The 13207-nt window shown below is 44.0% G+C and overlaps 1 protein-coding gene across 3 annotated transcripts; it reads left to right on the top strand.

The window, feature by feature from the left end:
* Window positions 1–412: 412 nt before the first annotated feature.
* On the top strand, window positions 413–12700 carry LOC124196252 (activating signal cointegrator 1 complex subunit 3-like). 3 transcript variants are annotated; one of them, XM_046591168.1, is made up of 18 exons: window positions 413–569; window positions 635–822; window positions 877–1129; window positions 1192–1443; window positions 1513–1656; window positions 1730–1829; window positions 1887–2073; window positions 2147–2259; window positions 2322–2551; window positions 2619–2738; window positions 2794–2986; window positions 3054–3463; window positions 3528–3661; window positions 3721–3828; window positions 3926–4825; window positions 4897–6508; window positions 6583–6676; window positions 6756–8559. In XM_046591168.1, the coding sequence occupies exons 2-18, from the start codon at window positions 686–688 to the stop codon at window positions 8336–8338; spliced, it is 6570 nt and encodes a 2189-aa protein (XP_046447124.1). In that variant the 5' UTR covers window positions 413–569; window positions 635–685; the 3' UTR covers window positions 8339–8559. The 3 variants fall into 3 exon arrangements, 2 of the variants coding, with proteins under 2 accessions (XP_046447124.1, XP_046447123.1); XM_046591167.1 differs by having other exon boundaries at window positions 632–822; XR_006875630.1 differs by lacking the exons at window positions 413–569; window positions 635–822; window positions 877–1129; ... (1 more) ...; window positions 1513–1656; window positions 1730–1829 and adding exons at window positions 8978–9187; window positions 10268–10357; window positions 10441–10692; window positions 12296–12700 and having other exon boundaries at window positions 1871–2073; window positions 6756–8881.
* The last annotated feature ends 507 nt before the right edge of the window (window positions 12701–13207 follow it).

Here is a 13207-nt window from a genome sequence, read left to right as displayed (position 1 = left end):
TGTGCAATAATAACTTATTGCTCCATGAAACATTGGTGTAAGGGTAAACAATCATTGTTTGGCCTGGTTTGGCACCTTGGCATTAGATACAAATAAAAATCTGCTACTCTTTTAGATAGATAGAACATTTGCTGATGTAATGTTACTATGTAAGACAATGTTAGATACGTACGTATATCCGATTTTTGGACGATTGTTTTATTATGCATTTAAAACAATCGACAATTAATTTTAAATTTTGTGTCGGGATTCTAAATAAAGGTATCGGTATCTTTCCCTATTTTTAATGGCTGTGCCGTGTGAGCAGAATCAGTTTGAATTAAATTGAACCAGCTGGGGCTACGACCACACCACCTAGCGTTGTCACTTGAAAACGAAAGCGAAAAAAACAAAGCAGACGAACCGATTGCTGGAAAGAAGGAATCATTTACCGGTGCCTCTTGTCTTATGTCTTATCGTCCATCCTTGCATTCCCGTAGTCAATTAAATTTGTCAATTACGTATTATAAAATATTTGTGTGTGTTTTTGTAAAGCAGGAAGTTATTCACAAGTTCAATCCTTGGAATCGGTAAAATCAAATATTGCATGCAGTTCGTGAATTAAATTTCAATTGAAATTTTGTTTTCTCAGTAGGGTTAATTAAACCTTAAATGGTGTAATATATTCCATCAATTCACAACTAGAATGAAACCTACTCCTCGTTTATCCAGAGCACTGAGAGCTTTTACAAATCTAGGTTCTCCCACATGTGGTAAATTGACAGAGACATCATCTTGTCATTTAAGTGAGCTTAGGATAAAACATCAGGAAGAAAGCAACAAGTAAGAACTGTGCAATCTTCAAATTGTCTTCTTAAACAAAGTTTTTTTTTACAGGATCACATGGGTGAGTTTGGTTGGGGAATTGGAGAAATCGGGGAAAAATACAGCAGATACCAGAGCACTGCTGAATCCTCTTAGACAGGTTGCCCATAAAATAGTTGGAGATGAGTGTGGGGCACAGGTGGTAGAGGATTGTTCTATTGGTCTACTTTTGTACTTTTTGGAGAAGGAAGATGTCACCTCCAAAAACCTCTCCTCTTTGGGCTTTGGAATAATTGATCTTTCACTCGGAAAAGAAGCACTCAAAGTATTTCAGATTTTATTTTTCGCTATAAAACTTGCTATTTGCTAATCATTTTTAAAAAATAGCACGTAAGAAACTTGGCAAACAAGTTGCCTGAGAATGTGATGAAGTACCTCAAGAATGAAAACCCAGAAGAATGTGTAGCCGAATTTGGCAAAGATGTGAAGATATACCCAGTAGATGAAGTTTCTGTCAGTGGAGTTGAAGTGCTTATAGATTGGGGAAGTCCCACTAGCAATTTTGATGGACTTACAAAAAAAGATATTATTAGTTTCAAATGGGAAGAAGCGAAAACTAATGAGACCAGAGTATATGAGGTATTTGAATGAGTACCATTTATTTTATTATTTTTTGAAAATGAGAAACATTTTTCTCTTTAATCACAGCGCAAAGCCCATGGTCGTGGTTGGCTTGAGCAGCAGCTAGCTCTTTCTAATTGCAATGCTCTCAGTATTCCCATTACGGATCTCGTTGATTCCATCATGAACGTTTTGTGCTCCAGTAAATCGGACGATGAATTACAAACGGAGGTGATATATTCTCCATCGTGCTTTGCAGTGTAAATTCAAATGAATCAAGTTCATTGTGTTGTCTTGGCTTTAGTTCTTTGATTTGCTGGGATTTGAACGATTTGAACTGATACAAGAGCTCTTGGAACATAGGAAGGAAATGAAGAAAGCAGAAAAATCGATTGCCACTCAGGGTAAATCAAAATAATTCACCTCGCCAAAGTACTTTTTATTTAAATGAATTTCTATAGTTGCCATGGCCTCATCCAAACCAAAACCTTATCCTGCTGGCCCCATTATCAGTGGGCAAGTGCTTGTTCAATCTGCCCAGGAAAAGGATTTGATGAAGCAGGTTCGAAGAGAGGAAAAGCGATTTCAGAAGTTACGTCAAGGATACGAGAATGACGTAGAAGAGGCGTCATCGATGAAAATGTTTCAGTAAGTAACTTTATTATAACTACATCGTTCTTGGGCTGTCTATTGTTAATTGATAAAACTTTCTTTCTTGTAGAGAGCAACAGTTGGTCATGGCTTCGACGCTTCCAATTATGAAACATTCCGCTAGTAAAGCAATCAAATATCCCAACGTTTACGATTCAATAGCAGAGGCGAAACAATCTTCATGTATGCTGAATATCATTTAATCCATTTTTAAGATGATTCATTACTTGACCTTTTACTGGTAGCTTTCGTTGGTGGGAAGAAAATGGCGTTGCCAGAGTCTGCGGTGCGTACCAACACCGCAAAATATGAGGAAATCAACATTCCTCTATCAGAACCAGCACCAACTGAAGTAGGAAACCAATTAATCCCCATCGCTTCACTGGATGACATAAGTCGAAAAGCATTCGGCAACTGCAAAAATCTGAACAAGATTCAGAGCGTAGTATTTGAAACCGCTTACCGAACTAATGAAGTAAGAAGGAAAACGCCAGCAAATTCCGCACCACACAGAATTTCATAGAATTATTTTCTATCTTTAGAACATGTTAGTTTGCGCTCCGACCGGAGCCGGTAAAACGAACATTGCTATGTTGACAATTTTGCATCAAATCAAGCAGTACATCACTAACGGAGTCCTTGAAAGAAAAGATCAGTTTAAGGTAAAAGTACATTCACAAATTCTTTTAAAATTTACCCTCACAGTTTTACTTGTAGATTGTGTATGTGGCCCCCATGAAAGCTTTAGCAGCCGAGATGGCAGAGAATTTCGGGAAACGCTTGGCCCCACTGGGTCTGCTAGTGCGTGAGTTGACGGGTGACATGCAGTTGACCAAGGCCGAAATCATGGCCACTCAGATGCTCATCACAACACCCGAAAAGTGGGATGTTATTACCAGGAAAAGCACTGGTTTGTTGAAACTTGACTTTGGTCTCATTTTTCTATGGTCGATAATTGATTTATGTTCTGATTCCAGGTGACATTGCATTGACGCAGTTGGTAAAATTACTAATTATCGACGAAGTTCACTTACTTCACGGCGATCGTGGTCCCGTAGTTGAAGCTCTTGTGGCCCGCACGCTGCGCCAGGTTGAATCGTCCCAGATGATGATTCGAATCTTGGGTCTTTCGGCCACATTGCCCAATTACGTTGACGTAGCGCAATTTCTGCACGTCAATCCATACAAGGGGCTCTTTTACTTTGATTCGCGCTTCCGACCTGTGCCTTTATCTCAAACATTCATCGGTGTGAAGGAGGTTAATCCCATGCGACAAATGCAACAGATGGATTTCGTCTGTTATGATAAGGTCGCCGCCATGGTACAACAGGGACATCAAGTAATGGTTTTTGTCCATGCCCGTAACGCCACTCTAAAGACAGCCCAGGTATCACACCTTGTCAAATGTTTTGTGCAACTTCCTGTTTTAACAATTTGTTTGCATATTTTAGACTTTAAGGATGATCGCGCAGGAAAAAAATCAGCTGCATTTATTCCAGCCAGAAGATAATAGTGGATTCAGCACCGCCATGAGAACGGCAGGGAAATCGAGGAATAGGCATCTTGTCGACTTGTTCAAAGACGGGTGAGTAGGTCCTTGTATTTGTTCTGTTTATGTTTGCTAATATTTTAAATGTCTCGTAGATTCGCAATTCATCACGCCGGAATGCTGAGGGGTGATCGAAACCTTGTGGAGAAAATGTTTGCCGACGGAATGGCGCGAGTCCTGGTTTGCACAGCTACTTTGGCATGGTAAGTGAATTCACTTTTCTTAATTCATAAAATTTGGCATGCCAGGGCAATATTAATCCAAATTCCACAATGATTTCATTCAATTGTGTAAAATTAGGGGTGTAAACTTGCCTGCTCACGCAGTCATCATCAAAGGAACCGAGATCTACGACGCTAAACACGGAGCCTTTGTCGATATCGGCATCTTGGATGTTCTGCAGATCTTTGGTAGAGCTGGTCGACCCCAATTTGACAAATCAGGACACGGAACTATCATCACATCCCACGACAAGTTAGCCCACTACCTCTCGTTGCTGACGTGCCAATATCCCATCGAGAGCAGCTTTGAAAAATCCATGACAGACAACCTAAACGCTGAAATTACGCTCGGAACGGTTGCAAATGTTGACGAAGCCGTCCAGTGGCTAAGTTACACCTACTTGTTCATTCGGATGAGGAAAAACCCTATCGCTTACGGCATCAACCTGGAACAGATATTTGACGATCCCCACTTGGGAGGAAAACGCCGAGAATTGATCGTTATGGCTGCCCGATCCTTGGACAAAGCCCGAATGATCCGCTTCGAAGAAAAGACTGGATTGTTGCACGCCACCGATTTGGGTCGAACCGCTAGCCACTTTTACATCAAATACGACACAGTCGAGATCTTCAACGAGCAAATGCATCAAGCTATGAACGATGCCGAAATTTTCGCTCTCATCTCCATGGCAACTGAGTTTGACCAGCTCAAAGTGCGTGATGACGAGCTGGATGAGCTTGACGATTATCTCCATACTTACTGCGAATTGCCTGTCAGCGGCGGTAGCGAGAATATTCACGGCAAAGTCAACATTTTGATGCAGACTTACGTTTCACGTGGATCCGTCAACTCGTTTAGTTTAATTTCCGATCAGTCATTCATCGCCCAAAATTCGTCTCGTATTGCTCGAGCTCTTTTCGAGATTGTTTTGCGCAAAAATTGGCCATTAATGTCCGGTAGAGTTCTTCGGGTTTCCAAGTAAGATAATTTTACAGGTTATAATTTTCTATTTATAGTTTCCTAACCTAATTTTTATTTCGTCCTACTAGTATGATTGAGCAACGAGTTTGGGACTCGCAGCATCCGTTGCGCCAATTTGGCACTCTCGGTCAAGATATTATCATCAAGTTGGAAGAGAAAAAGTTATCACTTGAACGACTGCGCGAGATGGACAGCAAAGAGATTGGATTTATGATTCAAAATCAAAGATCTGGCCCAATTGTTAAGCGAAATGCATCCGAGTTCCCTTACCTGGATGTAGAGGCTACGGTTCAACCCATCACGCGAACGGTGCTGCGAATTCGACTCAGCATCCGACCCGATTTTCGCTGGAACGACAGAATTCACGGTCTTTCGTCGGAGCCGTTATGGATGTGGGTGGAGGACCCTGAAAACAACACGACATATCATTACGAATCCATTTCGCTGGGAAAGAAACAAGTGACACGCAAGGAGGAGCAAGTGATTGTCTTCACCATCCCAATCTTTGAGCCACTGCCGTCGCAGTACTACATCCGCATTGTCAGCGACCGTTGGCTTCGCTGCGAAACCACTTATCCCATTTCGTTCCAGCATCTCATCCTACCCGAACGCCATCCGCCACACACCGGTCTGTTGGACCTGAAACCGTTGCCCGTCGCTGCGTTAAAGAATCCAGAGTGGCAAAGTCTCTACTCGTTTCCCTATTTCAACCCCATTCAAACGCAACTTTTCCACGTCTTGTATCACACGGACCATAATGTCTTGCTGGGCGCACCCACTGGTTCGGGAAAAACCATTGTTGCCGAAATCGCCATGTTCCGTGTCTTTCGGGAATACCCAAAAGCTAAAGTGGTTTACATCGCCCCGATGAAAGCGTTGGTGCGGGAGCGGATGGATGATTGGCGAGAGCGCCTAGGCCGCCGATTGGGCAAAAATGTTGTCGAGTTGACGGGTGATGTCACACCTGACGTCAGGGCCATCAGCCGGGCTGATGTGATCGTCACGACTCCCGAGAAATGGGATGGTGTTAGTCGATCTTGGCAGACTCGCGATTACGTTCGAGCTGTAGCGCTAATCATCATCGACGAAATCCATTTGCTGGGAGAAGATCGCGGTCCAGTCCTGGAGGTCATCGTGTCCCGTACAAACTTCATCGCGTCACACACTGGTCGCTCTTTGCGCCTTATCGGCCTGTCTACTGCCGTTGCCAATGCACGCGATTTGGCCGATTGGCTCAACATTGGCCAAGTTGGTCTCTTCAATTTTCGACCCTCCGTCCGTCCCGTTCCGTTGGAAGTTCACATTTCCGGGTTCCCCGGTAAGCACTATTGCCCCCGCATGGCCACGATGAATAAACCCACGTTCCAGGCTATCAAGCAGCATTCTCCAGACAAGCCGGTGTTGGTATTTGTCTCGTCTCGACGTCAAACACGGTTGACTGCCCTGGACCTGATCGGTTATCTAGCTGCAGAGGATAGCCCTCGACAGTTTGTTCGTATGCCAGAGCGAGACATGGAGCAGCTCACCATTTCCATCCGAGATCCAAATCTCAAGTTGACTCTCTCTTTCGGTGTCGGCATCCATCACGCCGGTCTGACAGAGAAGGATCGCCGTTTAGTGGAGGAATTGTTTGTCAACCAAAAAATTCAAGTTCTCATTGCGACGGCTACCTTAGCCTGGGTAAGATTTTTTATTTATTTTAAGTAGAAAACAGTGTTTGTGTTGATTTAACAGATTGCGATTTTGATGAATAGGGTGTCAACTTTCCTGCCCATTTGGTCGTTATCAAGGGCACGGAATACTACGACGGAAAATCGCGTCGTTACGTCGACATGCCAATCACAGATGGTAAGAAGAAGAATGCCTTCGTGTCCTTCATTTCTTTCAAAATGGTCGATTAAAAACCGGTTGTTGTTGTTGTTTGCAGTATTGCAGATGATGGGTCGCGCGGGACGACCACAGTATGATGATCACGGAGTCGCCTGTGTCCTTGTGCACGACATCAAGAAAGATTTTTACAAAAAATTTTTGTACGAGCCATTTCCTGTCGAATCCAGTTTGCTGGATGTGCTGCCGGAACATTTGAACGCCGAAATTGTGGCTGGCACGATTTGCTCCAAACAGGATGCAATTGACTATCTGACTTGGACGTTTTTCTTCCGGCGATTGCTCCAAAACCCGGCCTATTACGGACTGGAACAACTGGAACCTACCGATGTCAACCATTATCTGACGTCGCTCATTCATCGCTCCCTCTCGGTCCTGGAAGCCGCGTCCTGTCTTGAAATAGAGGACGAAGGTGGCCGCGTTGTACCCACTTCACTCGGCCGGATCGCTTCCTATTATTACCTGAGCTACCACACGTTGCAGTTGTTTCGCGATCGATTGGGTCACGAAACGAAACTGGAAGATCTTTTATCCATTTTGAGTGATGCTCACGAATATAACGAACTTCCCGTTCGCCATAACGAGGACCTGCTCAATGCCGAATTGGCCAAGAAATGCCTTTTGCCCGTCAACCCTTACACGTACGATTCATCGCACACCAAGGCCCATTTGCTCTTCCAGTCACATTTTTCGCGCTTGAGTTTGCCCTGCGCCGACTACGTCACGGACACCAAATCGGTGCTGGATCAAGCGATCCGCATCTTGCAAGCCATGATGGATGTGGCGGCCGAAGGCGGTTGGCTGGCGACCACTTTGCGTATCCAACAGTTACTCCAGATGGTGATTCAAGCGATGTGGATTGAAGATCCAGCCATTCTCATGCTTCCACACTTTGATTCTTTCATCTTGCCCGTCCTTCGATCTTCTCAAGAACCTCTGACGTTCTTGCCCGTCTTGCAAAAAGCCTTTGCTGTCGACTATGCGAAAATGTGCAATCTCCTGGCCACCGATTTCAGCCCGGATCAAATCCAGGAAGTCCGTCAAGTTCTTTCAAATTTACCCATCATCGACATTGCAATGTCTGTCCAGTTTGGAACGACCTCGGTGCCCTTGTCCATTATCCCCAACTGCGGGCTTCAAGAGACCGTATGGATTGACGTACCCGCAGATCAAGAGTGCCTTCTGGATGTCACTTTCACTCGCCAGAGCCTGTTCGAGGTAACCCCTGTCGCCACTGGAGGAGCTCGACCCAAAAAATCCGCAAGTTTGCCATCTCTGGGTGGCGGCGCTGGAGGCCAAGGGAACAACCCATCCGGCCGCAGTAACCGGACTGTTTACGCTCCCAAATTTCCCAAACCCAAAGACGAGGGTTGGTTTCTAACCCTGGGATCGATCGAGAAACAGGAATTGCTAGCGCTGAAACGCGTGACTTTGCCTAGAGTGAAGTGCACACAACAACTGAGTTTCACGACCCCCGCAAGACTCGGCCGCATGATGTTGACATTGTATTTCATGTCGGACAGCTACCTAGGCCTGGACCAGCAATATAATGTCCACCTCAACGTTTGTAAAGCCAAACCCAAGGAATTTGATGACGATTACGAGACAAATAACGAGTTCTAAGGCAACAACAATTGAAAGAGACTGTGATGACTTTTCTCCGACCCCATCTCCTCCCCAGAATTCAACCCCCCCCAATCGTTATTTGCTGTTTTGCGATGGCTCACGTTGAAAATTATTTTGAAAATGTCAAAAGGTGGACAACACTATTGATGAAGTAACAATCGAGATTCCTATATTGATAATTTACATTTCAAAAAATAAACAAGTGATTGCCAAAAGGATTCCAAAAAAGGTAGTATATCGTCATTTGTCGGAAGATTTTGCGGTTGGAATCGCATTATGGTAAGTACAAATCGGATAAAGCCGCAAGCGGTTGGCGGAAGAGAAAAAAAAACTAGTCATTGTTGCGAAAAAAAAAACACGTAAAGAAAACGATGGAGAGGAGAAACAAGAAGAACGTGTCACGACTGCTTAAAAAAAAAAACGATTCGCACGACACGCAAAAGTACAAAACCGCTGTTGAATTTCCTGACCGCGCGCGGTTGGTTGGTGATGGTTGGCAACGACCAACTTTGTTGATGATGACGGTCAGCAAATCAGCAGGTAAGAGCAACAATTCATAGAAAATAACTGTTCGTATTGTTCTGAAAAAAGAAAAAGAAAATGTGCCACTCATTCCTGATTCATGTCCCTTTATAGAAGCTGGTTCATTAGTATCTCCATATGCAACTTAAAACGCTGTAAGTACATCCGCGTGGAAACCATTTACAAGAACATCTCAACCTGCTGGAGAACTTGCTACACACGTAGGTGAGATAACCATCACTTGACTCGAGCGGTGAATAACATTCCTTTGAGACAGCGTTCACGATGGTAGGATAAATCAACTGTCAGCCGCAATCGGAAAAGGTATCTATTCATCCGATTTCTATTCATTCCGCATTGTTGTCTGCTGCCCGCCTTAACCATTTTCTGGCGTTTTTTTGTTCTCAGCCGAAAATATGATAGGAGTAACACTGGACATGTGAGTTACTAAAATGACACAGAGTTGTCTCTTCCGATGGCCAAGGTTACGATCAATTATTACCGACCAGGTATAAACTCTCTCATACGTGCCTCTATATCGAGAGGGGAAGGGAGATGGAGATGTGGGTACTACACACATAAACGCGTGGCGCATCAGAGAAAATGTTTGGTAGAAAAGCCAAAGAAGAAAAAAAAAAATAAGACGAGGAAAAAAACTCGATATCCCTCATCCTTTGGCCCGTTTGCCTTGAGCGCCCCCGGGAGTGCATTCAAGATGCCGGTTTCGGTCATTTTTGCTCCGTCGCGTGGATGTGTATAGAGCCAACTTATTATCAGCGGCCCGTGGCCGTAAGATTTTCTTTTTTATTTCGATGACTAATCGGCATCCGCTTGTCGCCATTCGTGTACGACCGTTTTGATCATATTTTTCCACATACTGTTTTTCTGTATCCGGGTGTGGCCGCAATATTTTCAACAGTTTGTCACTTTGGCCATTGAGTCACGTTCTTGGGGTTTTTTTAATCTTAAAGACTCCACGGCCATTTCCATCTCGCAAATGTGTTCCGTTGCAATCAACAAAGTTGCTATTCGCCAGGGTAATGAACTCGTACAAAAAGCGCTACCGTCTCCTGCACAAAGAATTTGATGGCGATGTCACGACCTTTTTTTTCTTTTTTCTCAATGTGAGCCGATTATGAATTAGTTGAAAAATTTAACCTGAAAATAATTCGAGCGGTGGTTAGAAGAGCGCTGCGCTCCTCAAGGTCTCTCCGCGTGAGATTCTTCATCAAGGTCGCCTATAACGAAATCAAGTGTTATTTTTCAATGTTAGATTTAATGCACGGTTTAAACAATGTTATTATTATTTAGATGTCTTACAGAAGTTTAGAAACGCCAAATTTAACAGTGATGATAGTTTCCCATCCCTGTTATTTCGTGAATTATTAAGATGTTTGTTGACAGCCTATTTTAGTGATGGATCACTGGAACGAATTTAGAGATGTTTGCCAGCTGCGCTAAACAAATGTATGATGCCCGCAGTGCGTATCAGCAGTACGTTTTTTTTCTTTCAATTTACCTTCACGTCTTTCAAAATTATTCAATTAATTTTGCCTCTTACTCAATTCTTTTTTCAGTGTCAAGCCAGACTATGGGAAGCTCAGCTCCAGTGTGTGTGTTTTTTTCTTCCCAACGCTCCACTACTATCGCCCGTCTGCTGGAAGTGCTGCCGCAGCAGCACTGGCTGCTTCGCCCCATGTTTCACTGGGCATAAATTGAAGTCTCGAAGATCTGAAACCTTCAGTGTCGGTTTAGTCTCGCTCCGCCACCTTTACACACCAAGCGCACACAGCCTTTCTGCAGCTTCATCCCCAACCATGAAGATCTTTGTAAGTTTATTCACACTCTCTTACTAGTTATCAATAATTAGGAGCCAACAACATATTTTCACCGGGCTGTGTTTAGTTGTAACAATTATTCATTGATTTTTCCGGGCTGTTGTATAATATCGTTCTGACATTTCGATTGAAGTCGAGAATGATCGCACACTGTTCTCGCTGGTCGTCGTGATTTGTGTCGTATTTTGTTTTCACGTTTGATCAACAAGAACCAAAATTCGATGCAAAAATTGGGTGAATATAGCAACGCTGGACATCTGCCAGCGGCTGGACCGATTTTTCACGCGTGCAGGTGATCGCCGAGCTCGGAGAAATTGAGCGATGATGAAAGTGAAGAGCGCATTGTAGCGGCAGCAGTGAAGAGTGCTCCCACTTGTACGTGGGACATATTTTGGGCGTTTAATTGGCAATTAATATTGAATAAGTTGATATCACGGTCACTCTCCTTATCATGGGCAATCTCGTTTGGATCTTCTCATTGAAATAACTTTCTTTCCTTGTCATGTCAACGACACGCCAAATCTGAGCGCGGCCTTCGTCACACCCGAATTACGACACCATCGTCGTCGAAATGGAGTTGTCCTATAGGAGCAGCCAAATTCACTTGCATTGTTGCCTTATTTGATAAAAGCGGTCGTTACCTTTTTAATTCTTTGACGGTGGCGGAATAATAAAAATTGAGACAAAAATTTAAAGAAAAGGAGATGAGACTGGTGTTGTCTGTAGACGACGTACTCAGGCTGGCTGGCGGCTGGCCGGTACATCTTAGCACTTGAATTCCGGAAAAAGTAAAAGAGTCGAGGGTCATACAAGGAGAAGACAGAAAGAGATCTCGTTTGGACTCTTCGCGATAATCGCCTCTGGGCTCCTAGAGGTCGATTGGGCGAGGTTTAGGTAGTTTTTGCAGTCGAGTGCAGCAGCAAGCTCAGCAGCAGTTTGCATTCCGCCCGGTTTCCATCTGCGCCCTCCTCGACCTTCATTTGTCGAATATTCATCATCGTCGTCCAACGGCCGCCGGTGGTCTTGTGTTGTTGTCCGCTCGGCAATTTTATTTTCTTTTTTCCCCCCGCACCTCACCTTAAACGTTACCCCCCGCAACTTGCAACAAAAGATGATGGGATTTAGAACAAATGGCACACAGTCAAAGGGTTCAAAACATCCGAGTCATTTGCGGAATAGAAAGGAAAACTTCACCGTCACGAACCAATGATCTCCAGTCAATTGTATTTTATTTATTTTTTTAAATAAGAAACGAAAGAGAGAGAACCTTTTCTGGCTCTGCCAAACGAGGCTTCAAGGACACGGTTGAACTTTTTGGTGTTTATATATTTTTTTTTCTGTTTCTTTTCTCCTCTTGGAAATGTAAAATTACAAATAAAAAAGAAAGATCACCTTTTTTGGGTAGGAGCTAGGCAGGTGAATAACCAGTTCTCGAATTTAACTCAATAGTCACCTTTTTTTTTCTTCTCATTTGGTCTTGCGGAACAAAGGACATGAGCCATTCCACCAAGAACCTGGAACATTTGTGTGTGGGAAGAAGAGATGTGACTGATTGATATGCAACTATATAGTATCTCTGTTTGGTTGGATGCAGATTATGGCGATTTTTCTGGCCGTCGCGTCAGCTGGACCCGTTCCAAATGCATACGGTATTGATGGTCTGGGTGGATCACCTTATTACTATCCGGGGGCCTATTTGGGAGCAAACTATCCTGGCCAGCCAGAGCAACAGTTTGTGCGGCTACCTGGTGATTTCGTCGTGGAACAACAGCCTATCTCCAAATACGTCGCTCCGGCGGCAATCAACGCTGCTGATCGTTTCGGCAATCCTCAGGGAATTCAACTGGTTTTGTCAGTCCCGTCGGCCGTTCCCCCCGGCACGTCTGTCTCTGTCACTGTCAACGTGAACTCGGAACCGAACGGCGCCACAGTGGTATCCGTATCCAATCCCGTGGTCTCGGCTCCCGCACCGACTGCGCCGCAGGAATCGATTATCGTAGACGCCAACAGCAATAAAGGCAACGAATCACCCGACATTTACGATTTAAATTTCAACCTAACCTAACCTAACTAACCTATCGTCTTTTTGTCTATTCAGAGCCAGCAACTGGTGGACAGCTCCCGGACGAGTTCGACCAGCGTGAACCCCCCATAATGTTCTTACCACCATTCGAAAACTCAAAGGATTCACCAGTGTTGATTGCGATGCAGGGAGAAGCCCAGCAGCAACAACTGGCAGCGCTCCTAAAGACGAAAACCTTTTAAATTTGCACTTATTGCTCTTTCAACTTTGAGTGCCCTACGTCGAATCCATCACAATCAATTAGGAATATCATCTCGGCCCTCCGGCAGCTTTAAATCATGTCTTTACCATTCTACTATTCCATTTTTCTAGCTATCTTGTGTGTGCGTCCACTGAACAGTTGATTTTGAAAAAAAAAAAGTTGAAAACTGTGGAAAAACCCATTCAAAAAAAAAAAAATAAGAAAAGAAAAGCAAGTTTCGG

Source organism: Daphnia pulex, chromosome 6 (genome assembly GCF_021134715.1).
Source record: "Daphnia pulex isolate KAP4 chromosome 6, ASM2113471v1".
Taxonomy (NCBI): Eukaryota; Metazoa; Arthropoda; class Branchiopoda; order Diplostraca; family Daphniidae; genus Daphnia; species Daphnia pulex.
The sequence above is the reverse complement of the archived record's forward strand: the minus strand, read 5'-3'. Positions and strand labels throughout refer to the sequence as shown.

Excerpts from the sequence above, each read along its gene's own strand:
- LOC124196252 (XM_046591168.1), top strand. The coding sequence starts at position 686 with ATGAAACCTACTCCTCGTTTATCCAGAGCACTGAGAGCTTTTACAAAT. Across the intron at positions 4,826-4,896 it reads AGAGTTCTTCGGGTTTCCAA|TATGATTGAGCAACGAGTTT; the intron begins GTAAGATAATTT and ends TCGTCCTACTAG. Across the intron at positions 6,677-6,755 it reads CGACATGCCAATCACAGATG|TATTGCAGATGATGGGTCGC; the intron begins GTAAGAAGAAGA and ends TGTTGTTTGCAG.